Source organism: Pan paniscus, chromosome 20 (assembly GCF_029289425.2).
Source record: "Pan paniscus chromosome 20, NHGRI_mPanPan1-v2.0_pri, whole genome shotgun sequence".
Taxonomy (NCBI): Eukaryota; Metazoa; Chordata; class Mammalia; order Primates; family Hominidae; genus Pan; species Pan paniscus.
Window position 1 is genome coordinate 44,722,973 of NC_073269.2, and position 25,782 is coordinate 44,748,754.

Consider the following 25,782-nt stretch of genomic DNA (forward strand, 5'->3'; position numbering starts at 1 on the left):
AAACAATATTTAATATACAACTATGTGTTGGATAATGTATAATAGATACAACATAGAATTGTATTGTACTGTATAATTATATTAGCCTAAATATATAATTATATAATTATACATTATATAACGCCAAATTATATAATTCCATAATATGACACAAACTTTTGTGCTATTTATTGCAGTTGTATTAACATCAGTATTTAATTATGGAACACCTAGAAACCTGCTATACCTTGAAGAACGGTTTCTATGTAATTTTGTTTAACTATGGGATATTGTTTTATATAACTTACTGTATACCACTACATGTTAATAAAATTTTTTTTTTTTTTTTTTTTTTGAGGTGGAGCCTTGCTCTGTCACCTGGGCTGGAGTGTAGTGGTATGATCTCGGCTCACTACAACCTCTGCCTCCTGAGCTCAAATGATTCTTGTTCCTCAGCCTCCCAAGTAGCTGGGATTAGAGTCGTGTGACACCATGCCCAGCTAATTTCTGTGTTTTTAGTAGAGTCAGAGTTTCACCATGTTGACCAAGCTGGTCTCAAATTCCTGGCTTCAAGTGATCTGTCTGCCTTGGCCTCCCAACGTGCTGGGATTACAGGCATGAGCCACTATGTCTGGCCTAGTAATAATTTTAATAGGGCTGGACGTGGTGGTTTACACCTGTAATCCCAGCACTTTGGGAGGCTGAGGTGGGCGAATCATGAGGTCAGGAGTTCGAGACCAGCCTGGCCAACATGGTGAAACCCCCGTCTCTACCAAAAATACAAAAATTAGCCGGGTGTGTTGGCAGGTGCCTGTAATCCCAGCTACTCAGGAGGCTGAGCAGGAGAATCGTTTGAACCTGGGAGGTGGAGGTTGCAGTGAGTCAAGATCTTGCCACTGCACTCCAATCTGTGCAACAAGAGCAAGAGTCCATCTCTAAATAAATAAATAAATAATAATAATAGCAACACTTACATTACAGTAACCAGGCACTGGCACTGTTTTAAGTTTTATCTCATTTAATTAATTATCTCATTTAACTCTCCCAACAACCACGTGAGGTTGGTACTATTAATATTCCCCTTACTGGATGGGGAAACCGAGGCACAGAGAAGCTAAGTGGCTTATCCATGTAACTCAAGGGAGTGGCAAGGCTGGGTGGGATTCAGATCCAGATTATCTGGCTTGGAGTCGGAGTCCTTGTTCTTTTTTTTTTTTTTCCAGACGAAGTCTCGCCCAGGCTGGAGTGCAGTGGCTCAATCTCGGCTCACTGCAGCTTCTGCCTCCCGAGTTCAAGCAATTCTCCTGCCTCAGTTTCCCAAGTGGCTGGGATTACAAGCATGTGTCACCACGCCTGGCTAATTTTTGTACTTTTAGTAGAGACGGGGGTTTCACCATGTTGGCCAGGCTGGTCTCGAACTCCTGACCTCAAGTGATCCACCCACCTCGGCGTCCCAAAGTGCTGAGATTACAGGGCTGAGCCACCACTCCCGGCCGGAGTCCTTGTTCTTAATCACTATGTTTGGTGCTTTTTAAAGTCAGGAGATCTGGTGCACATCCCTGCTCTGCTGCGTGATATCTTGCAAGAACTTCCCCACTCAGAGCCTCAGTCTGCCCTCTGTGAAATGGGAGAATGATGGCACGTTACTTACCGTGGTGGGGAGAAAGCGCAGGTACCTCCTAGATACTCTCTCTCCCACCCCACCTCCGGCGGCCAACGGCCAAGCAAACCTCCAGCCAAGATTTGGGGTATGTGGGCAGGGCTCCGGCGAAGGGGAGTGGCCGGGGAGTCCTGGTCCAATGGGGCCCGGGGGCGGGGCCTTCCTCCCATCTCTGTCCAGCACGCGTGTACTCCTCGCAGTTCCATCTACCTCGCGGGTGCCTCTGGCTTCCCCAGAGGTCTCCGACCCCAGCCCGCCCCCAGCCCTCCCGCCCAGCCCGCAGCCCCCTCCCTCTGTTCCCCGACCTCAGACCCTGGGCTTCCGACCTCGACATCATGGGTGACGCAGAAGGCGAAGACGAGGTCCAGTTCCTGCGGACGGTGCGTATCTCTGGGTTAGGGGCCTGCGGGGCTATCTCTTGGGGCTCTCTGAGGGTCTCTCTGTCTCTGAATGTCCCTGTCCGGCTTGCTGGTGGTCTCTGAGACTCGAGGTCTCTTCCTGTGTCACTTTGAGTGACTGTCACTCTTGTCTTTTAGTCTCCTTCACCTTTCTCACTACAGAGAATTAGTAGGATTGGGGACTCCAGAATGGGAAAGGGATCTTCGGTTGCCCTCTCTTCTGACTTTAGCGATTTGTCCCCCACAAGAAGGACCCCCGAGGGAGCACACCCTCACACCATCCTGGAAGCAGGCACTTGGGGAAGGTGATTCTAATTCCTGGGCTTGATTTAGCCATCCCCCCACTAATTCTCTTTTTGCTCCAGACTCTGACCTATTTAAATTCTTGAGAAGGGAGCTGGAGTGAGCTGGAGGACACAGCTGCTTCCAACTCCTAGCCCTTGAGGGTCTCGTGGGGGAGGGATCTCTTGGGTTCTGGGTCTTTCTTTCCTTCTTCGTTTTGGGCAGGAGGGCTGCTCCCAATGGCTGCTAATGGTCTTGCAGGGTCTCTGGGTGGTGTCTCTCCCCATCTGTCTCTTTGGGTGTCTCCATGTCTCTGTCTCTTCCTCCATCTCAGTCTCCCTGTCTCTGTTTCTTAGCTTAAGGCCCTCTGATTTTCGCTGTCTCTCTAGCTGGGTCACTCCCTGCATCTGAGCCCCAGCTGGGGGCAGGGATGAGAATTGGAACAACAGGTGTCCCTCCCAGAATAGCCGGCTTTTCTGGGGCCTGGGCAGGGGATGGGGAGGGGATGAGAGGGAGGAGGGGCTGCCATCTCCCTGTCCTTCCCATCTTCCCCTCCCAGTGGCTCCGCAGGGTGTGGGGTCGTAAATATGGGAGGGGACGTCCTCTCCTCTGGGCTAGGTCTGCTGACCAGACGCTGGCCCCGCCCCTCCCCCGGGGCCCTGGAGCCGCACAGGAAATGCTGACACAGCATTCCTGCCCCAGAATAGGACCCTGGCGAGCCGGGTCCGGTTTCCTGGGAGAGAGGAACAAACAGCTGGGGCTGGTAGTGAAGGATGGGGACAGCTGGGAAGGGGCCTAGCTTCAGCCGAGACTCTCTCCCCAGCCCCAGCCCCTCAGCAGACACCATGGGTTGGGCCCTCCCCAGCCCTAATAAGACCATGGCCATGGCCACTGGCCCTTGAGCTGTCGCTGTAAACCAGGCCCTGTGCCCTGGGCCTCTGCCTCCTGAGACATCTAATTATATCCTCGCTGCCCTGTCTTCTGAGGTAGGGTCCTATCTTTATCTCCCTGACAGATTTGAGGGAAACCAAGGCCCGAATGGTAGAATCACTCACCCAAGGTCAAGGCCAGGAAGTGGCATCTCTGGATGCCCCTGGTGCCCAGCCCCATTGCCTTCACCAGAGAAAAACTGGGCCCAGACTTGCCAAAGTAGTCAGCGTTAGGGTTCTGGAGGCTTGGCCCTGGAATCTCTCCACCCCAGACTGGGTCAGTTTTTCTGATTGTTACTGAGGTCGTGGTGGATTTCTCAAAACTTTCTGGAGGCTGGGCGCAGTGGCTCACGCCTGTAATCCCAGCACTTTGGGAGGCCAAGGTGAGCGGATCACTTGAAGTCAGGAGTTTGAGACCAGCCTGGCCAACATGGTGAAACCCCGTCTCTACTAAAAATACAAAAAAATTTTAGCCAGGCGTGGTGGTGCATGCCTGTAATCCTAGCTACTCGGGAGGCTGAAGTGGGAGGATTGCTTGAACCTGGGAGGCAGAGGTTGCAGTGAGCCGAGATTGCGCCACTGCACACTCCAGCCTGGGCGACAGGGCGAGACTCCATCTCAGAACAAAAAACCTTCTGGACCACATCCCGCCCATAAGAAACATTCTGTCTTACAACTCAGTACATGCACACATGCATAGACATGATTAAAAACCAACTTTATTGAGGTATAATTGACCTGCAATAAATTTTACCCAGTTTATGTGTTCAATGAGTTGTTTTGTTTTTGTTTGTTTATTTATTTATTTATTTATTTTTTGAGATGGAGTTTCACTCTTGTTGCCCAGACTGGAGTGCAATGGCGTGATCGCAGCTCACTGCAACCTCTGCCTCCTGGGTTCAAGCGATTCTCCTGCCTCAGCCTCCTGAGTAGCTGGGATTGCAGGCGCGTGCCACCAAGCCCAGCTAATTTTTTGTATTTTTAGTAGAGATGGGGTTTCACCATGTTGGCCAGGCTGGTCTTGAACTCCTGACCTCAGATGATCCACCCATCTTGGCCTCCCAAGGTGCTGGGATTACAGGCGTGAGCCACCACGCCTGGCCTTTTTTTTTCTTTTTGAGACAGAGTCTCAATCTGTTGCCCAGGCTGGAGTACAGCAGTTCAATGGTTGGTTCAACGCAACCTCCACTTCCCAGGCTCCAGTGATCCTCCCACCTCAGCCTCCTGAGTAGCTGGGACTACACGTGCATAGCACCATGCTTGGCTAATTTGTAAAATTTTTTGTAGAGGTAAGGTCTCACTATATTGCCCAGGCTGGTCTCAAACTCCTGGGCTCAAGAAATCCTCCGGCCTTGGCCTCCCAAAGTTTTGGGAATTACAGGCATAAGCCACCATGCCCGGCCTTTCTTCTTTCACTCAGCATAATATTTTTGACATTCATCCATGTAGCATGTATTGAGTTCGTTGCTTTTTGTTGCCGAATATTATTCCATTGTGCGACTATACTGTGGTGTGTTTATCAGTTCACCTGCTGATGGACATTTGAGTCGTCTCCAATTTTTACTATTATGGACAACACAGGGCCTGTGACCATTCACTTGTACCTATTTTTAACTGAAACAAGTCTCATAAAATGTAGATGGCCCCTGAAGCATGATGGGCACGCTGTGATTTTCTATTCTTGCTCCATTTTGCTTCGTTTGGTTAAGTGTGATGGCCACAGCCCCCCCAAACTGATTTCACTTCTCTTTGGTGGGTGGTGACCTCTACCCTTACCCAGGCTGGGGTTTCTCAAACCCTGGCCCAAGTTAGAAGCTCCTGGGGTCTGGTAAACAGTACGTATTCCCTGCTGACCCCAAATCAGGCTCTTGATGGTGGTGGGGGACTGGGCCAGCAGGGAAGCTACATTTTTAACCAGAACCCTCCGCTTCCTTCATTTTTTTTTTTTTAAGATGGAGTCTTCCTTTGTAGCCCAGGCTGGAGTGCAATGGCACCATCTCGGCTCACTGCAACCTCTGTCTCCTGGGTTGAAGCGATTCTCCTGTCTCAGCCTCCCGAGTAGCTGGGATTACAGGCATGCACCACTACGCCCGGCTAATTTTTGTACTTTTAATAGAGATGGGGTTTCACCATGTTGGCCAGGCTGGTCTCGAACTCCTGACCTCAAGTGATCCGCCCACCTTGGCCTCCCAAAGTGCTGGGATTACAGGAATGAGCCACCTCGCCCAGCCTGCCTTCATTCTAATTCAGGAAAAGTTTGAGAATCAATGTGGTAATGATTGGGCTCTCTGTCTCTGCTTTGCACTCTGGCTTTGCCATTTGCCTGCTTCCTAATTTGGGGCAAGTGATTTTTATTTTTCTCTCTGAGCCTCAGTGTTCTCATCTGGAAAATGGGGACAAGATTATATACAATAGCCAGACCCCATGGCTCACACCTGTAATCCCTTCGCTTTGGGAGGCTGAAGCAGGAGGATTGCTTGAGGCCAGGAGTTCAAAAACAGCCTGGGCAACGTAGGGAGACCTTGTCTTTACCAAAAAATGTTAAACTTTAGCTGGGCATGGCAGTGTGCACCTGTAGTCCCAGCTACTCGGGAGGCTGAGGTGGGAAGATCACTTGAAACCAGGAGTCGGAAGCTGCAGTGAGCTGTGATCTCGCCACTGCACTCCAGTCTGGGCAACAGAGCAAGACCCTGTGTCTACAAAAATATATATATCTTAAATTAGCTGGGTGTGGTGGCATGAGCCTGCAGTCATAGCTTCTCAGGAGGCTGAATGGAGAGGATCACTCAGCCTAGGAGTCCAAGGCTGCAGTGAGCTATGATCGTACCACTGCACTCCACCCCGGTAGACAGAGTGAGACCCAGTCTCTTAAAAAAAAAAAAAAGTTATTTTTCAAGGGGCCCATGCAAGTATCTCTCTGACCTCATCTCCTCCCTGTTTGCCCCTCCTCCCTGCGGCCACCATCCTGCTCCATCTCCTGTGCTGTCCCTCAACACCCCAGCACCCACCAGCCAGAGGCCTTGGCCCAGACTCCCTCCTCTTCCCCCAGAGATGAGCAGGCCTGATTCCTTCTTGTTATTTGGACAAGGCTTAACTCAAATGTCACCTCCTTGGAGAGGCTGTCACTTCACTCCCTCACTGATCTCATCCCCATCCTAAAAGCCACTCTCTTACATCAGCCTGGGTTATTTTTTCTATAACACCTATCACTGACATTAACATTACATATTAATTCACCTGTTTATTCCCTGTCTCCATCATGAGGATTTAAGCTCCCTGAGGGCCGTGATTTTTTTTTTTTTCCTTTTGAGACATGGTCTCAATCTGTCTCAGGGGCCCCAGGGAGGTGGGGCTTGATTATGACTCACTGCAGCCTTGATTTCCCAGGCTTGGCAGTCCTCCCACCTCAGCCTCCTGAGTAGCAGGGACTACAGGAACATACCACCATGCTCGGCTAATTTTTAATTTTTAACTTTTGTAGAGATGGGGGTCTCATTATGTATATTGCCCAGGCTAGTCTTTTTTTTTTTTTTTTTTTTGAGATGGAGTCTCGCTCTGTCACCCAGGCTCGAGTTCAGTGGCGTGATCTCGGCTCACTACAAGCTCCGCCTCCCAGGTTCACACCATTCTCCTGCCTCAGCCTCCCGAGTAGCTGGGACTACAGGCGCCCGCCACCACACCCGGCTAATTTTTTGTATTTTTAGTAGAGACGGGGTTTCACCATGTTAGCCAGGATGGTCTCGATCCTCTGACCTTGTGACCCTCCCGCCTCGTCCTCCGAAAGTGCTGGGATTACAGGCGTGAGCCACCGTGCCTGGCCCCAGGCTGGTCTTAAACTCCTGGGCTCAAGTAATCCTTCTGCCTCAGCCTCCCAAACTGTTGAGATTTGCAGGTGTGAACCACCGCGTCCAGCCAAGGCAGGGATCTTGATCTTCATTGACTTTATTCACTGCTCTATATTCAGTGCCTAGAACAGCACGTGGCCCATGGCAGATGCTCAACCAAGGTCTGTTAAATGAGTGTAAGGCCCAGAGCATAAGGCCTGGGAGCCAGTAAAGTGCTTAATAAAAACAGGCTATACCATTACTATGTTTTTTGTTTGTTTGTTTTTTGAGATGGAGTTTTGCCCAGGCTGGAGTTTCACTCTCGTTGCCCAGACTGGAGTGCAATCTGGTGGTGGCAACCTCCACCTCCCAGGTTCAAGCCATTCTCCTGCCTCAGCCTCCCAAGTAGCTGGGATTACAGGCATACGCCACCATGCCCGGGTAATTTTGTATTTTTAGTAGAGACAGGGTTTCTCCATGTTGTTCAGGCTGGTCTCGAACTTCTGACCTCAGGTGATCCACCTGCCTCGGCCTCCCAAAGTGCTGGGATTACAGGCGTGAGCCACCGCACCCGGCTATTTTTGGTTTTGTTTGTTTGTTTTTGAGATGGAGTCTCACTCTGTCGCCCAGGCTGGAGTGCAATGGCTCGATCTCAGCTCCCTGCAACCTCTGCCTCCTGGGTTCAAGCGATTCTCCTGGCTCAGACTCCCGAGTAGCTGGAACTACAGGCGTGCACCACCACACCCCACTAATTTTTGTATTTTTTAGTAGAGACGGGGTTTCACCATGTTGGCCAGGCTGGTCTCGAACTCCTGACCTCAAGTGATCCACCTCCTCGGCCTCCCAGAGTGCTGGGATTATAGGTGGGAACTACCGCGCCCGGACTCAATACTGTCCTTTATGGTACTTCCAGGATCCAGCCCGGGCTGTCATGTTGCATTCAGGTGCCATTAGAAAGCAGTCTATAAATAAAGATAAAATAGCAGTCTATTATTAAAACAACACGCAAAAGAGAGAATTTAGAGAAAGATGAGCTTAAAAAGCAATTTAACTTGAGCAAGTTTCCACCTTCCAGTGGATCACTTTGCAGACCCCACTTGGGAGGCCTCTGGAGCCAGTTGGACTCAGGTTCAAATCCCAGCTCCTCCTGTTACCAACTGTGTGGCCTTGGTCCATCTGTGTCCCACTTTGAGCTTCAGTTTCCCCATTTTAAAATGGGGATAAGCCAGGCACAACAGTTCATGCCTATAGTCCCAGCTACTCAGGAGGCTGAGGCAACAGGATTGCTTGAGTCCAGGAGGTCAAGGTTGCAGTGAGCTATAATTTACACCACTTCACTCCAGCCTGGGTGACACAGCAAGACCCTGTCTCTAAAAATAAAAATAAATGGGATGATTACTTGAGGTCAGGAGTTCGAGAGCAGCCTGGCCAACATGGCGAAACCTTGTCTCTACTAAAAATATAAAAATTAGCCAGGTGTGGTGGTGCATGCTTGTAATTTCAACTATTTGGGAGGCTGAGGCAGGAGAATCGCTTGAACCCAGGAGGTGGAGGCTGCAGCGGGCTGAGATTGCACCACTGTGCTCCAGCCTGGGCAACAGAGACTATTTCAAATAAATAAATAATAAAAAATAAAATAAATGGGATGACGCTGGCTTGTATCTCAAGGAGTTGTCAGGAGCAGGTAGAGGGCTTGGGTGGGTTGATCTTGTCAGTCACTGTCTTTTTCATAAGGACCAGGGTGGGAGGAGGGGCCTGTGGTCTGCAGTATTTGTGGTATCTGGGCCAGGACCCCCTGGAGACGCTGCCCCTCGGTTCCGCAGGACGATGAGGTGGTCCTGCAGTGCAGCGCTACCGTGCTCAAGGAGCAGCTCAAGCTCTGCCTGGCCGCCGAGGGCTTCGGCAACCGCCTGTGCTTCCTGGAGCCCACTAGCAACGCGCAGGTCTGTGCAGGAGGGAGAGGGGCCTGGGGACAGGGGGTCTGAAGGGGCAGAGAATCTTGGGTCCAAAGAAGAGGGTTCTGGGAGTCTGAAAGGAGGTGCTGACAGGAGAGAAAGTGAGGAGGGGGGTAAGGCTAAGAGGGGCTACCTGAGGTGGGGAGGGGTGGAGGTCTGAGAAGGGAGGGGCCAGGGGTCTGGGGTGTTGGAGGGAATCCCCGTGTGCACAGAAGTGTGGTAGGCCAGGGCGGGGGCTGCTGATCCAGAACGTTCCTTGGCAGGTGGCTGAGTGGGCAGAAAGCCTCGGGTTTAAGGGGAGGTCCAGAAGAAGGGCTGGTTGGGGAACGGGTCTCAGGAGGGAGGAGCAGGGAAACTGAGGGACGGCTGGGGCGTGGGGAGGGGGGGTAGGGAGGGACGAGGCAAAGGACCTGCAGCACAAGGAGGAGGGGTTTTATTTTTTATTTTTAAAATTTTTTCAGGTAACAAGACTGAATTATTATGGGGTGTTTTAGGGGGAAGGAGGCCCTCGGCGGGGGCGGGGGAGGATGGGACAGGGCCTGAGATGTGGAGGGCATCTGATGGGGGTGGGGGCTTGAGGGTCTTAGATAGTGGAGTCTGAGGGAAGGTGATCCCCAAGTCCGAGCCCAGGAATTCTGAGGGTGGGGGCAGCTGGAGTCTGAGAGGGCAGGGGATCGAGGGGCCAAGGGCCTTGGATCCAAGGCAAAGGGGCCTGGAAGGTCAGGGGACACCCGCAGGGGGCTGACTGGGGAGACTGGGGGCTGAGAGGTGGAAGGAGCCTGGGGTCTGAAAGGAGGAGACCTGGAGGAGGGGCGGGGGCTGGCAGACCGGGGGATGTGGAATCTGATGGGGGGGAGGTTTCAGAGTCTGAGCGAGTGGGGTCTGAGGAGCAGAGTCTTGAGTTTAGGAGTTGGACGGTGGGAGACTGAGGAGGGAGTATAAGGTTGAGCGCCCTCCTGTGTCTGTGAAGCAGAGTTCAGAGGTGTTTGAAGGAAAAGGCAGGAGCGAGGACTGTCTGATGGTGGAGGCAGGAGGTGGGGCTTCCTTTGGGGTTGGAGGGATGTGGGGTCATCTGCAGAGGAGGACACAGAACAGGAGATTCCTGTCCTTGGAGCAGGGTCAGTGTGTCTCAGGGGAGAGGCATGGGGGTGAGGCTTCCTATGAGATTAGGTGGGACACGGGTTAGTGGGGAGGGTTAGGGTTAGGGAAGTTTCTATGGAGTCTGGGTGGGTCTGAGGTGTTTGAGGGAGGAGGCACAGAAGAGGTGTTTTCGTGATGTTGGTCTAGATTCAGTGTGTCTGAGGGGGATGGCAGAGGGCAGGGCCTTCCTGTGGGGTGGGGGTGGGGTCTGGTGTCTCAGGAGTGTGGGCATCCAGACTAGGGGAGGGAGTGTGGCAGGGAATGTTGCTGGGGTGGGGGGGTCTTCTGACCCCTCACTCACATCCCCCTCCCACCCCAGAATGTGCCCCCCGATCTGGCCATCTGTTGCTTCGTCCTGGAGCAGTCCCTGTCCGTGCGAGCCCTGCAGGAGATGCTGGCTAACACGGTGGAGGCTGGCGTGGAGGTGAGGACCCCACCTGGGGGTGGGCGGGGTGGCAGAGATGGGCGAGAGGACCTGGGGGTCGTGTAGGGCACGGTGGCAAGGATGGGTGAGAGGACCCGGGGATCGCTTACCATCTGCTCTTCTTCCTCTCTCTGCCCTGCCCCCCACAGGCCCTCAATTTGGATAAGTGGGTAGGTCTGGCCTTGGATGTCACCTGTCCTTCCACCCCTCCTGACCCCAGGCAGGCCCGTCTCTCGGGCCCACACCCTGCACACAGGGGCTGGAGGGTCCTCCCCCACCCCAGTTGTCAGGGGCTGTGGAGCCCAGAACAGGCCAGGCAGGAAGGAAGGAAGGAAGGGGATGGGGGCTTCTGAGCCCCTGTCCCCGACACCTGCTCCTTTCTCCTCTTTCCAGTCCTTTCCCCCAACCCTGATCCCAGCTCCTCTCCGCATGGGACCTCTCCCACCTCCCCCATCCCAAGCGTGAGTCCCTCTGGTTCAGGAGTGGGTCCACCATGTGATCACCTGGCCCCATCACATGGTGCCCCCATGGCGCCCTTGGAGCATGGGCATGTGACAGCCATGATGGGAGGCATGGTGACATCGAGCAGTCAGATGTCTGCCCCAAGGTCCGGGTTGGGGACCTTGTGCTGGGGAGGGGCGGCTGTCTTAGACTGCGGGTAACATTCACCTATGGAACAACTGCTAGGCCTGTCCCGGAGCACACGGGCTGCAGCGCAGCGTGATGGGGGAGGTCAGAGCAGAGGGGCCAGAGTACACGGAACACAAGATGTTGGGGCTGTCCTCAGGGTCCCCAGGAAACTAGAAGACGGGTTCGTTCTCCTGAGTGATTTCCAGCCAAGGTGAAGGCAGCAGAGAGGACAGAGTGGGCTTTGGGGAATATAAAATGCTCCATCCATAGGCATCTCAGAGATATAGTCCTTGCTTCCGTGAATGGGGAAACTGAGGCAGAGAGTCCTGTGGGAGTCTGAGCTGAGGCTGTTTCACCTCTAGGCCTGAGCATGGTATTTTACAGGGAGCAACTTGTCACCTGTGACTAGGCCAGACCTCTTGGGGATCTGGAGAGTCCGGGGATCTGTGCTTATTCTGTTCCCTCCCTCCCCCTGCAGTCATCCCAGGGCGGGGGACACAGGACGCTCCTGTATGGCCATGCCATCCTGCTCCGGCATGCACACAGCCGCATGGTGAGTGCAACCTCGGTGGGCGTGGGCAGGGGCCAGGGCATGTGGGGCCTGCTAGAAGGAGGCTGACCTCCCTCTACAACCCTAGTATCTGAGCTGCCTCACCACCTCCCGCTCCATGACTGACAAGCTGGCCTTCGATGTGGGACTGCAGGAGGACGCAACAGGTGCAGCAGCTGGAGGGGATGGGGGTGTGAAGGGGCCCCGCAGCAGGGATTCAGGGGGTAGAAGGTCTGCAGAATGCCAAGGCAAGCATGAGACTACCCTGGGGACATGAATGGGGGCTTCGTAGCAGAGAGTCTGCGATACAGTCCAGACAGGGAGACAGACACACGTTGGGGACCACTAGGCAGAGAGTCTGAAGTCAGGAACGGGGAACTGTTAGGCAGAGAGTTGGTGGCAGTGATAGGAGAGTTGTGGGCCAAGGGCCCGGGAGGCTTGGTGGAGGGAGAGCCCTGGGGAAGAGCATTCTGGGAAGCCATCATCCGACAGCCACCCCCATTCCATCCCCACCCATAGGAGAGGCTTGCTGGTGGACCATGCACCCAGCCTCCAAGCAGAGGTCTGAAGGAGAAAAGGTCCGCGTTGGGGATGACATCATCCTTGTCAGCGTCTCCTCCGAGCGCTACCTGGTGAGCCATTGCGGTTCCTCCTGCTCCCAGGTCTGGGGGTGCATGGGATGGTCCCCATCTTCTCACCATGGGTTTGCCTGGCTGATCTCCCACCCCAAGGTCCTGACTCCCAATTTCCCATTTCCTGACCCCTGACATCCAATTTTCTGATTTCTGACCTCCCATTGCCCGACTTGATCATTTCCTGATCTGTGATCTCTGATGACTCTGTCTCCCATCTGCCGGTTTCCGGGTATCCACCCTTGATTTCTGGCCTCTGACGCTGGGACTCTCGCCCACCCCTGCAATTGTCTCTGACTGCGGCATCCTGGTGGCCCCCAGCACCTGTCGACCGCCAGTGGGGAGCTCCAGGTTGATGCTTCCTTCATGCAGACACTGTGGAACATGAACCCCATCTGCTCCCGCTGCGAAGAGGGTGAGGGCCCCAGACCTCCCCCTAAATGGACACCCCCCCAAAACAGACCCTTAATGTTGCTCTTCAGGCATACCCAAATGGAGCCTTGGAACCTCAGACCTCAAACCTAGATCTCCAAATTATGGCTCTCACACTTAGATCTCCAGCTGACCCCAAATCCAGACCCCCAGAGCTCAGAACCCCCCCAAACCCCAAACTAAATATCAGGCTCCCAAACTTAGACCCCAAAGTATTAGCCCCCAAGGCTCCTAAACTCAGATTCAAATCTTAAAACATCAAGTTTAAAGCTTGTGGCCGGGCATGGTGGCTCACACCTGTAATCTCAGCACTTTGGGAGGCCGAGGTGGGTGGATCACCTGAGTTCAGGAGTTTGAGACCAGCCTGGCCAACATGGCGAAACCCCATCTTTATTAAAAATACAAAAATTATCTGAGTGTGGTGGCATGTGCCTGTAATCCCACCTACTCAGGAGGGTGAGGCAGGAGAATTGCTTGAACCTGGGTGGCGGAGGGGCCTGGGTGACAGAGCCAGACTCTGCCTCAAAAAAAAAAATTAAACTCCTTAGACAATAAGCATAGACTATGATCTCAGCCCCTCAAACCCAGACCCCCAAATTCAAACCTCAGATCCCCAAACCAAGACTCCAATCTTCAGCCCTCCAACCTCAGACTTCCAAACTTCAATTTCAAATCCCAAAAACCAAAATCCACCAAAGCAAACTCCCAATTCAGATTCCCATGCTAAGACTCCAGGCATGGCCCAATACTTTGACCCCAAGTCTCATACCCCAAACTTCAGAGTCCTAAACCAGACCCACACTGGGACTCAAACCACAGATGGTTTTTGACCCTCAAATTCAGACCCTGAAACTCAGACTCATCAACTTCTAACTACAAAGCTCAGATCGTTCCTACGTCATACCCCAAAGCTCAGACTTCCAAACCCTAGATTGTAACTTCAGATCCCCAACCTCACTTTCCAGCTTCTGGCCTCCAAAATCAATACTCAAGGCCGAGCGCGGTGGCTCACGCCTGTAATCCCAGCACTTTGAGGGGCCAAGGTGGGTGGATCACTTGAGATCAGGAGTTCGAGACCAGCCTGGGCCAACATGGCAAAACCCCATCTCTAATAAAAATACAAAAATTGGCTGGGCATGGTGGCAGGCGGCTGTAGCCCCAGCTACTTGGGAGGCTGAGGCAGGAGTATTGCTTGAATCTGGGAGGCAGAGGTTGCAGTGAGCCAAGATTGCACCACTGCACTGCAGCCTGGGCAACAGAGCAAAACTCTGTCTTAAAAACAAAACTAAACAAAACGAAACAAAAAAACCCTCAAAATTCAGGCCCTAACTCCAGAACCCAGCCTCAGACCCAACCATCACCCTTCTAAACCCAGAGGCTAAACCTCAACCCTAGAACTCAGACTCCAACACCAGTGAACATTAGAACTCCACCTTTCACCACACACACACTCTGACCCCAACCTCAAAAGTCCAAACTCAGAACCTTAAACCACAGACTCACAACTCAGACAGCCTCAGCTCTGCAGACCCAGACCCCCCACATTAGGTGCCCAGCTTCAGACCCCAAGTCTCATATCCCCACTTTAGGCCTCAACCTTGGCCTGAAAATACCCTGAAACTCAGACCTCCAACTGCAAAACCCCAAACTCAGCCCTCAGGTTCCCCCAGGGGAGGAGCAGGGCCCCTGACTTCATCTTGGCTCCTGGTCTTCCTGGGGCTTCAGCCTCCCATTGACCACCTTCCCTTGCTCCTCTCCAGGCTTCGTTACGGGAGGTCACGTCCTCCGCCTCTTTCATGGACATATGGATGAGTGTCTGACCATTTCCCCTGCTGACAGTGATGACCAGCGCAGGTCTGGGCTGTGGACAAGAGGGCCTGGGGTCTAGGGGTGGACGTGGAGGGCTGGGACCCTATGAGTAGGATTAGGGACCAGATTCCGGGGAGCTGAACCCTTGACTTTACTCTCTTCTGTGTCCCCAGACTTGTCTACTATGAGGGGGGAGCTGTGTGCACCCACGCCCGCTCCCTCTGGAGGCTGGAGCCACTGAGAATCAGGTAGGGCGGGGAAGGTGGGGAGAGACCAGGGAGAGGCTGGGGTCACCTGGCAGGCTGGGAGGACAGAAAAGGTCTTGAGGGAAGATCTGATAAAGAGACTGAAGGGTCTCGAGGGAAAATCAGAGCAGCCTGAGAGAGAGATGAAAATCTCGGCCAGGCGTGGTGACTTCATGCCTGTAATCCCGGCACTTTGGGAGGCTGAGGCAAGAGGATCACTGGAGGCCAGAAGTTCAAAACCAGCCTAGGCAACGTCATGAGACCCCCGTCTCTGCAAAAAAAAAAAAATAAAATAAATAAAATAAAGAATTAGCCGGGTGTGGTGGTGTGCACCTTTAGTCTCAGCTACTTTGTGGGGCTGAGGTGGGAGGATCACTTGAGCCCAGGGGGCCAAGGCTGCAGTGAGCTGAGATCCTGCCACAGTACTCCAGCCTGGGTGACAGAGCAAGATCCTGTCTCAAACAAACAAACAAACAAAACAAAAACAAAAAGAGGCCAAGCGTGGTGGCTCACGCCTGTAATGCCAGCACTTTGGGAGGCCGAGGCAGGTGGATCACTTGAGGTCAGGAGTTCCAGACCAGGCTGGCTAACGTGGTGAAACCCTGTCTCTACTAAAGATACAAAAATTAGCCTGGTGTGGTGGTGGGCATCTGTAATCCTTGCTACTGGGGAGGCTCAGGCAGGAGAATCCCTTGAACCCAGGAGGTGGTGGTTGCAGTGAGCTGAGATTGCACCATTGCATTCCAGCCTGGGCGACAGAGCGAGACTCCATCTCAAAAAAATACAAAAACAAAGGCCAGGTGCGGTGGCTCACACCTGTAATCCCAGCACTTTGGGAAGCCGAGGCAAGTGGATCATTTGAGGTCAGGAGTTCAAGACCAGCCTGGCCAACATGGTGAAACTCCGTCTCCACTAAAAATACAAAATTAGCCAGGCGGTAGTGGCACGCACCTGTAATCCCAGCTTCTCGGGAGGCTGAGGCAGGAGAATCACTTAAGCCTGGGAAGCAGAGGTTGCAGTGAGGTGAGATTGTGCCACTGCACTCCAGCCTGGGCAACAGAGTGAGGCCCTGCCTTAAAAAAAAAAAACAAGCAAAACAAAAATAAAAAATGAAGTCTCTCTGGAGTCCTGTGGGAAAAGGAGGTTTGGGGGGTTTTTGAGGGAGAGACTGGGGGCTCTGAGTAAAATGATGGGGGAATTTAGGGGTCTGGAAAAACGAGGGCACTGGAGACATTTGGGAAGCCCTGAGGAAGCTGTGAAGGCCTGAGAGAGGATTGGGGTTCCTAAGGGAGGACGAGGGGTCCTAATTAAGATGGTTTGAGGAACACTGGAAGAGGGTTCGGGGCTTGAGGAGGTTTGGACCAAGACTATAGTGTCCAGGCCGGGTGCAGTGGCTCATGCCTGTAATCCCAGCACTTTGGGAGGCCGAGGTGGGAGGATTGCTTGAGCCCTGGAGTTCAAGATCAGCTTGGGCAACATAGCAAGGCCTGGTTTCTGTAAAAAAAAGAAAAAGAAGAAAAGACTGTAATGTCCATGGGAGAACTGGGGGGTCCTCTGACTCCCCTTGGCTCTCACCCTCCACAGCTGGAGTGGGAGCCACCTGCGCTGGGGCCAGCCACTCCGAGTCCGGCATGTCACCACCGGGCGGTACCTAGCGCTCACCGAGGACCAGGGCCTGGTGGTGGTTGACGCCAGCAAGGCTCACACCAAGGCTACCTCCTTCTGCTTCCGCATCTCCAAGGTCAGTGGGGTTTGTGGCGCCCTCCCTCACCTGAAGCCCCCAGTCCCAGCCCAGCCTGCACTCTGCAGTCCCTCAGGGGGGCTCCCTTGCTAAACACACAGGCAGAGGAGGCTGACCTGTGTCCCCTGCCCCTGCAGGAGAAGCTGGATGTGGCCCCCAAGCGGGATGTGGAGGGCATGGGCCCCCCTGAGATAAAGTACGGGGAGTCACTGTGCTTCGTGCAGCATGTGGCCTCAGGACTGTGGCTCACCTATGCCGCTCCAGACCCCAAGGCCCTGCGGCTCGGCGTGCTCAAGAAGAAGGTGGGTGTAATCCCAGCTACTCAGGAGGCTGAGGTGGGAGAATTGCTTGAGCCCAGGAGGTCAAGGCTGCAGTGAGCTGGTGATCATGCCACTGCACTCCAGCCTGGGTGACAGAGTGAGATGGGGTGCAGGGAGGGTGCTGAGGGGTGGTGCTTGAGACCTTGGGAGTTTGAGGATGAGACTGAGAGAAAGACAGAGACTGGGAGAGAAACTGAGACTGAGAGAAACAGCAAAAAAGACAAAGGGATATATCTACATGGAGAGAGAGAGAGAGAGAGAGAGAGAGAGAACAGAAATCTATAGACAGAGACAGGGAAAGGCAGAGATAAAGAGGCATGGAAACAGAGAAATAGAGAAAGATAGAGACAGAGAAACAGAGACACGGCCGGGCGTGGTGGCTCATGCCTGTAATCCTAGCACTTTGGGAGGCCCAGGCGGTTGGATCACCTGAGGTCAGGAGTTTGAGACCAGCCTGGCCAACATGGTGAAACCCTGTCTCTACTAAAAATACAAAAATTAGCCAGGCGTGGTGGCAGCTGCCTGTAATCCCAGCTACTCAGGAGGCTGAGGCAGGAGAATTGCTTGAACCTGGGAAGTGGAGGTTGGGAGTGAGCCAATATCATGCCATTGCACTCCAGCCTGGCTGACAAGAGTGAAACTCCATCTCAGAAAAACAAAAACAAAACAAAACAAAAACAGAGAGAGTGAGAAAAAGATGGATAATGACCAACTGAGAATAACGTTCAACAAACAATTACTGAGTACCCACGTTGTTCTGGTTGTGTGTGTAGAAAATAGATGAGCTGTATCGACCTGTTCCCTGCCCTCCCAGTGCTCAGAAATTGTGAACAAACTGCCTTTAGTGAAGTACATAGTTTTACAATTAAGGAGTGGGAAAACTATTTTTGGCAGAAGGAACAGCATGTGCAAAGGTCCTGAGGTTAACATGAGCTTGGCTTGTTGCAGTAGCAGAAAGAAGCCACAGTGTGGAGCAGGGTGAGCAGGCTGGAGTAGTGGTTGGTGAGGAAAGAGAGGGGATGGGAACAGCTCGTGTGAGGCCTTGTGGGCCATGGGAGAGGTCTAGTTTGGTTTGTTTGTTTGTTTTTTGTAGAGACGAGGTCTCACTATATTACACAGGCTGGTCTCAAACTCCTGGGGCTCAAGTGATCCTCCTGCCTCAGCTTCCCAAAGTGCTGAGATTAAAGTGAAGTGTGAGCCACTGCTCCTGGCCAGGTTCTAGTTTTTATCCTGAGTGAGATGGGCTCACAGGAGATTTTGAGCAGGGCAGGGAAGTGACCTGACGCAGGATCACAGAATTCTTAGGCTGTCTCTGGGAACAGACTACGGTCAGGGGACAGAGTCAGAGCAGGGAGACCAGAGAAGAGACTGCCATGATGTTACAAATGGGAGATGACAGTGGACGGGACCAGGAGGGGACTGTGGAGTTGGGAAGAGTAGTAGATTCTGGTGGGGTCCTGAGGGTAGAGCCAACAGGATTTGCTGACAGATTGGCTATGGGGTAAGAGAAGGGGAGGGGTTGAGGATGATGCCATGATTTTTTGCCCCAAGCAACTGGAAGGATGGAAGTGCTGAAACAGCCTCATTGTCTGGAGTATCACCCGAGGTTTGTGGTCTCACAGCCACAGAGAACAAGGACACAGACACACAAAGAGTGAGGTTAAGAAGGGACATTTAATAGGCGAAAGAAGGAGCTCTCTACTGCAGAGAAGGGTCCCAGAAAAATGGGTTGAAATGCAGGGGGTTCCATGGTGAAATGCAGGGGGCTTTACAGATGAGCTGGTGGGGAGGTGGTATCTGATTTACCTAGGGTGCAAAAGACTGGTTGGACCAGTTGTGCCATTTGCATAGGGCACAAATTTCTGGCTGCCTCCACCCTAAGCTTTTATTGTACAAGCGGGTCCTCTGCCTGAGCTGGCCAAGTTGCCCATTCCTTTTCTGTACACGTGGAAACAATAAATAAATAAATAAATAAAGGGAAGATGGAGCCTCCATGTTGGACATGCCTAGCCCCAGGTATACCTTTTCTATCGGCACATTCCCCCATGCAAGCTTGTAGCTCGATTTTCCAGGCTGCTCTTTGTTAGAAAAGAAATTATTTTGGGGGCTGCTTTCCGTTAGAAAGGAAACTCTGCCGAGGACTCTGTTGCCCTTACTCTCTGCCTAAATAATTTTTTTCTACCTCTTGTATCAGTGCCATCAACCGAGTTAGGGGACAGTCAGTGTTGGCTCAGAAGGACAGGGATCTTAGGCTTTACTGCCAGTGCCTAGAACAGAGCCACTTACTACAGCCTTGCTGAATGGACAAGTAGGAATCCTTGGGGAGGCACCTGTTTGCAAAAACAGGCCTGTAGTTGAATACATGAGCCAAGGGCGTAGAGACGGGGCCTGGGCCATGTCCAAAGTGGGAACACATGAGCATCATCAGCAGGTGGATGGTATTTACAGCCACAGACTGGATGAGTTCTGGGGAGGTCGGCTTGGGGTGAAGCTGGCAGCCATGATGGTCTCACCTCGTGGAAAGGTGGTCTGGCATTCTATCTGGGACAGGTTCAATTTGGGGGTTAGAGCTTTCTGGTCGGGGGGAATGTTAAGTCAGCAGTAGGTACAGGTGGAAAGGGTCTGGCCTGGAGACAGAGACAGGAAGGAGATAGGGATAGAGAGATAGAGAGAGAGAGGCAGGGACAGAGGTGAGAGAGATAGAGAGACAAAGACAGACAAAACCAAAAACAGGGACAGAGAGAGACAGAGAGGAGAGAGAGAATCAAAGACACGGAGGAGACAGATGACGGGGGACAGAAAAATGAGGAGGAATTTGCAGTGAGATTCTGCAGAGCAGGGAGGAGGGGGCAAGTGCAGAACTCAAGTCTGGACAGACGTCTTGAGGGCATAGCCCTGGGTGGCTGGGCCCACTCCAGACCTCTGTCTCCCCACTCCTAGGCCATGCTGCACCAGGAGGGCCACATGGACGACGCACTGTCGCTGACCCGCTGCCAGCAGGAGGAGTCCCAGGCCGCCCGCATGATCCACAGCACCAATGGCCTATACAACCAGTTCATCAAGTGAGCGACCTGCCCTCCCTGCTGGGGTGACTCCTGTGCTGTCCCATGCTCCGGGCATCCATACACTTGGCCTCTTTCATCTCTACCTCTGTTGCCCACACCCTTGTCTAACATATACGTGGGCCAAGCTCAGTGGCTCACACCTGTAATCCCAAGACTTTGGGAGGGCAAGGCATGAGGATCGCTTGAGCCCAGGAGCTTGAGACCAGCCTGGGCAGCACAGGGAGACCCCGCCTATACCAAAAAAAAAAAAAAAAAAAAAAAAAATCAGGCTGGGCACAGTGGCTCATGCCTGTAATCCTAGCACTTTGAGAGGCTGAGGCGGGCAGATTGCTTGAGTCCAGGAGTTCGAGACCAGCCTGAGCAACATAGTGAAACCCTGTCTCTATAAAAAAAATTACAAAATATTGGCCAGGTGTGGTGGCACGTGCCTGTAGTCCCAGCTGCATGGGAAGCTGAGGAGGGAGGATTGCTTGAGCCAGGGGGGCAGAGGCTGCAGTGAGCCACTATACTCCAGCTTCAATGACAGAGCGAGACCCTTCTCAAAAAATAATAACAATAATATACACATGACCCCTAACCTCTAAACTCCTGACCTCTGTACACTTGACCCCTAATCTGACCTTGACAACCATGATCACATTCCTGATCATCACCCAACTTTCACACCCCTGACACCCAGAGCCTGGACCCTGGACCTCTCCATCCCTGAGTTCCGGGACCCCCTGTACCTACACAGGAGCGAGTCCCAGTCCCAGCTCTGCCCTTGGCCATTGTGTGACCTCGGACAAATGCTTTTCCCTCTCTGCGTCTGTCTCCCTCTCTGTAAAACGGGTGGGTCTGGGGGAGTCTTGCGGGAGTGAGGTTGCGGCAGTGAGGTTGCGGCAGTTCGCGCTCCCAGCCGTGGCTGACAGCTGCGAGGTCCCTGTAGGAGCCTGGACAGCTTCAGCGGGAAGCCACGGGGCTCGGGGCCACCCGCTGGCACGGCGCTGCCCATCGAGGGCGTTATCCTGAGCCTGCAGGACCTCATCATCTACTTTGAGCCTCCCTCCGAGGACTTGCAGCACGAGGAGAAGCAGAGCAAGCTGCGAAGCCTGCGCAACCGCCAGAGCCTCTTCCAGGAGGAGGTGAGGACGTGGCGAGGGCGGAGCGGGGCCTGTGGGCCCAGGGGGCGGGACCACTGAGGGGCGGGGCCACGGCGCTGGGCGGGGCAGGGCCTGAGGGACCTGGGGAAGTAGGGTCTGAGAAGGGGGCGGGGCAGGAGAAGGAGCCGGACAGGAACCCCAGCCAGTGAGAACATGATGGGGCGGGGCCTTGGGAGGGGCGGGCCTGCTGTGCTGGTGGGCAGGACCTTTGGGAAGGGGCAGGGCGTATGGCCGATCAGGGGGCGGGGCCTGGAGAGAAGGATGGAATAAAAGAGCTGAGGGGCGGGGCCTATGTGAAGCTCAGGTATAGGGTGAGGCCCGGGGAGGTGAGGCCAGGAGTGGGGCCAGAGGTCAGAGGTAGGGCTGCCGACTCAGCGGGCGGGGTCTGCTGGCGCGGGGTCTGTGGGGTGGGCGGACAGAATCAGTGTGGGGTATGGGAGGTGCCGAGCCAGAAATAGATCTTTGGGCATTAGGGAGGGGAGGCCAGCTGTGAACAAAACAGAAAAAAATCTCTGTCCTTATGGAGTTGACATGGCGGGGAGAGACAGGAGATCAATAAAATAAATAAGTAAATTGTATGGCATATTAGATGGTAATAACTGTTAAAGAGAAAAATTCAGCAGGTAAGGGGTAGGGAGTGTTGGGGTTTTGCAGTTTAAGACAGAGCTGTCAGGCAGGGTGACCTGGAGGAAGAGAGGAAGCCATGTGCAAAGGCCATGAGGTGGGCGGGTGTTTGGCATGTTCCAGAAACAGTCAGGTGGTGATTGGAGCAGGGAGGCTTGGGTGGGAGAGTGGGAGGAAATGAGGGCAGAGAGGTGACGAGGGCCAGGCCTTGGTGAGGACTTTGGCTTTGGGAGCCACAGGAGGTTTTGGTCCTCTACAGTCACAGCTAGTTAGTGGCAGAGCCGGTAAGTGTGATGCCACTTTGGTTGTGCTCTCCACTTTGAGGCACTGCTCCTCTCACTACTGATCTAGGCCCCAGGATGCAGATACAACAATTGTTTTGTTTTGTCTTGTTTTTTGAAACAGAGTCTCTCTCTGTCGCCCAGGCTGGAGTGCAGTGGTGTGATCTTGGCTCACTGCAACCTCCACCTCCGAGGTTCAAATGATTCTCCTGCCTCAGCCTCCCAAGTAGCTGAAACTACAGGTGTGAGCCACCACGCCTGGCTAATTTTTGTATTTTTAGTAGAGATGGGGTTTCGCCATGTTGGCCAGGCTCGTCTCAAACTCCTGACCTCAGGTGATCCACCCGCCTCCACCTCCCAAAGAGCTGGGATTACAGGCGTGAGCCACTGCACCCAGACAGTTTTGTCCTTTTTGTTGATTTCACTGTTTATAATGTCTCCCAAGTGTAGTGCTGAAGTGCTGTCTAGCTTTCCTAAGTGCAAGAAAGCTATGATGTGCCTTACTGAGAAAATATGTGTTAGGTAAGCTTAATTAAGGCATGAGTTATAGTACTATTGGCTGTGAATTTAATGTTAATGACTCAACAATATATATTAAATAACTGTCTTTAAACAGAAACATAAAAAACAAGGTTAGGTAATAAGTGGTTGATGAAAATGCTGTCACAGACTCTCAGGGACTCCCTGTATTTCCCCTAGAAGCAGTGGTTCAGTATTTGATAATTCAGTCTTCATAATCACTTTATAGAACATAACTATGAATAATGAGGATTGTATATGTTTTATGTACTTTTCTGTATGTATATTATGATTCACAATGAAATAAGAAAAAATATTAAAATGTAAAAAAAAAAAAGAAAAGATAAAGTGAGAAAAATCTTTCTGATGGTTGGTGTGGAGAATGAACTGGGCCTCTCCAGTTGGTGGGAGTGGGGTTCCAGTTGGATGGTTGGGGGAGTGGGGTTCCTGGAAGTAAGTAGCATGGAGAGAAAAGTGCAGGAAGGGGAAGTATAAACTCAGTCCTGGTGTTAATAAGGACTGAATTATCATGGACTGAATCTCATATTGGGGATAGAGTCAGAGAGGACAAGAATAGATATGGGGAGCCAAGGAGGAGAGGAGAGCAATGGGACTGATTGGGAATATGAAACCAAAGGGGCTGATTTAGATCTGGGAACACACCATCACTAGTTGTTGAAGGAATATGAATTCGTGAATCCAAGAAAGACAAGGAAGGGAGGGCCTGGGTCTCCTATTGTGACGCTTCTTATTTTCCTCGTCCTAGGGGATGCTCTCCATGGTCCTGAATTGCATAGACCGCCTAAATGTCTACACCACTGCTGCCCACTTTGCTGAGTTTGCAGGGGAGGAGGCAGCCGAGTCCTGGAAAGAGATTGTGAATCTTCTCTATGAACTCCTAGGTAGGGGTCCCAGTCCTGACTCCCCTGAGAACACCCCAGATCCCCAGTCCTATTGGATCTGACACCTCTTCCCCCCTCAGCTTCTCTAATCCGTGGCAATCGTAGCAACTGTGCCCTCTTCTCCACAAACTTGGACTGGCTGGTCAGCAAGCTGGATCGGCTGGAGGCCTCGTCTGGTAGGAGAACCCGGGGGAGTGGGACAGAGGCTTGTGGGAGGGGATGGGCATGGCCGCTTCACCTCTCATTCTGGGAACCCTGGCAGGCATCCTGGAGGTCCTGTACTGTGTCCTCATTGAGAGTCCGGAGGTTCTGAACATCATCCAGGAGAATCACATCAAGTCCATCATCTCCCTCCTGGACAAGCATGGGAGGAACCACAAGGTCGGCCCCTCACCCCTGACCTCTCATCCCCTGAACTCTGAATGCTGACCTCTCCCCAGGGCCCCAGAACTCTGCTCACTCCCTCACTTCCCTCCTCCATCTCATCTCTCACCTGTACACCACTCCCACTGGCTTTCATCTCAACACAGGGGTCTCAAACGATGACTCTTAAGTTGATTCTGGGCCACAGATGTGCTTGGTTAGATCTCTGAAATGTTTTTTTTTTTTTTTTTTGAGACAGAGTCTCACACTGTCGCTCAGACTGGAGTGTAGTGGCGCTATCTTGGCTCACTGCAACCTCTGCCTCCTGGGTTCAAGCGATTCTCCTGCCTCGGCCTCCCAAGTAGCTGGGACTACGGGCACACACCACCATGCCCAGCTAATTTTTGTATTTTTTTTTTAGTAGAGACGGGGTTTCACAATGTTGGCCAGGATGGTCTCGATCTCTTGGCTTCGTGATCCGCCCACCTCAGCCTCCCAAATGCTGGAATTACAGGCGTGAACCACCGGCGCCTGGCTTTTTTTTTTTTTTTTTTTTTTTTGATACAGAGTCTCGCTCTGTCACCCAGACTGGAGTGGGAGCGCAGTGGCATGATCTCAGCTCACTGCAACCTCTGCCCAGGTTCAAGCAATTCTCCTGCCTCAGCCTCCTGAGTAGCTGGGATTACAGGTGCCCGCCACCACGCCCAGCTAATTTTTGTAATTTTAGTAGAGACAGGGTTTCACCATGTTGGCCAGTCTGGTCTCGAACTCCTGACCTCAGGTGATCCACCCACCTTGGCCTCCCAAAGTGCTGGGATTACAGGTGTGAGCCACCGTGCCCCGCCGGTGGCGCTGAAATGTTTTTAAAATTTTCAAATATTACAGCCTCTAGGTGGACTGTATATATATACACACACTCTGTAGTTTGCCATAGCCCTACAAGTTCCTGTTGCATTATTTCTAACCACTTCACACATTTATTCAGTCGGTGCAAAAGTAATTGCAGTTTTGCTATTAAAAGGAATGACAACCGGACATGGTGGCTCACGCCTGTAATCCCAGCACTTTGGGAGGCCAAGGTGGGCGGATCACGAGGTCAGGAGATCGAGACCATCCTGGCTAACGCGGTGAAACCCCGTCTCTACTAAAAATACAAAAAATTAGCCAGGCATGGTGGCGGGTGCCTGTAGTCCCAGCTACTCGGGAGGCTGAGGCAGGAGAATGATGTGAACCCGGGAGGCAGAGCTTGCAGTGAGCTGAGATTGCGCCACTGCACTCCAGCCTGGGCGACAGAGCCAGCCTCTATCTCAAAAAAAAAAAAAAGGAATAACAAAAATCAGAATTACTTTTGCTCCAGCCTAATACATTTTCCACTTGGCCCCTAAAGACACAAGTTTGCAACCCCTGCTGATTTAAAATTTCATCTTGATTCCTGTGTCTCTCACTGGTCGTTTCAGTCTGCCTTCTGACCTCTTACCTCACTACTCCAGTATCTCCTTCCTTACATTGCTGATACTTTATCCCAACTCATGTGACCCTCCCTCAGCCTCTTGCCAGATCTTCCTCTTTGACCCCTAACCTTTCTCTGATCCCTGACCTTCCACTTTCACCACCTCCTCTCAGTCAAAATTGCCACATCTTATCCCGATGCGCTGTCCTTTCCTCCTGGCTTCCCTCCCTCCCAGGGTTCTTCTGTAGATCCTGCCCCGGTGCCTACACACCCTTTAACCTCTGACCTTGACCTCTAGGTCCTGGACGTGCTATGCTCCCTGTGTGTGTGTAATGGTGTGGCTGTACGCTCCAACCAAGATCTTATTACTGAGAACTTGCTGCCTGGCCGTGAGCTTCTGCTGCAGACAAACCTCATCAACTATGTCACCAGGTCTGGCTCTCAACATCTGACCCCAGAACTCAGAACCTCTCAACCCTCTCCCTG

General features: G+C 52.6%; 1 protein-coding gene across 2 annotated transcripts in view; it reads left to right on the forward strand.

The window, feature by feature from the left end:
- Positions 1-1,727: 1,727 nt before the first annotated feature.
- RYR1 (ryanodine receptor 1) overlaps positions 1,728-25,782 on the forward strand; it is a 157,842-nt gene continuing 133,787 nt past the window's right edge. For both annotated transcript variants that reach the window (XM_034945507.3, XM_034945508.3), the window contains exons 1-17: positions 1,728-2,019; positions 8,896-9,015; positions 10,487-10,591; positions 11,700-11,774; positions 11,860-11,938; positions 12,291-12,403; positions 12,725-12,818; positions 14,596-14,689; positions 14,818-14,892; positions 16,474-16,630; positions 16,768-16,932; positions 19,891-20,012; positions 20,944-21,139; positions 23,348-23,483; positions 23,564-23,659; positions 23,746-23,864; positions 25,595-25,728. In XM_034945507.3, coding sequence (XP_034801398.1) covers positions 1,975-2,019; positions 8,896-9,015; positions 10,487-10,591; positions 11,700-11,774; positions 11,860-11,938; positions 12,291-12,403; positions 12,725-12,818; positions 14,596-14,689; positions 14,818-14,892; positions 16,474-16,630; positions 16,768-16,932; positions 19,891-20,012; positions 20,944-21,139; positions 23,348-23,483; positions 23,564-23,659; positions 23,746-23,864; positions 25,595-25,728 — 1,925 coding nt within the window. In that variant the 5' untranslated portion in view covers positions 1,728-1,974. The remainder of the gene's footprint in view (positions 2,020-8,895; positions 9,016-10,486; positions 10,592-11,699; positions 11,775-11,859; positions 11,939-12,290; positions 12,404-12,724; positions 12,819-14,595; positions 14,690-14,817; positions 14,893-16,473; positions 16,631-16,767; positions 16,933-19,890; positions 20,013-20,943; positions 21,140-23,347; positions 23,484-23,563; positions 23,660-23,745; positions 23,865-25,594; positions 25,729-25,782) is intronic.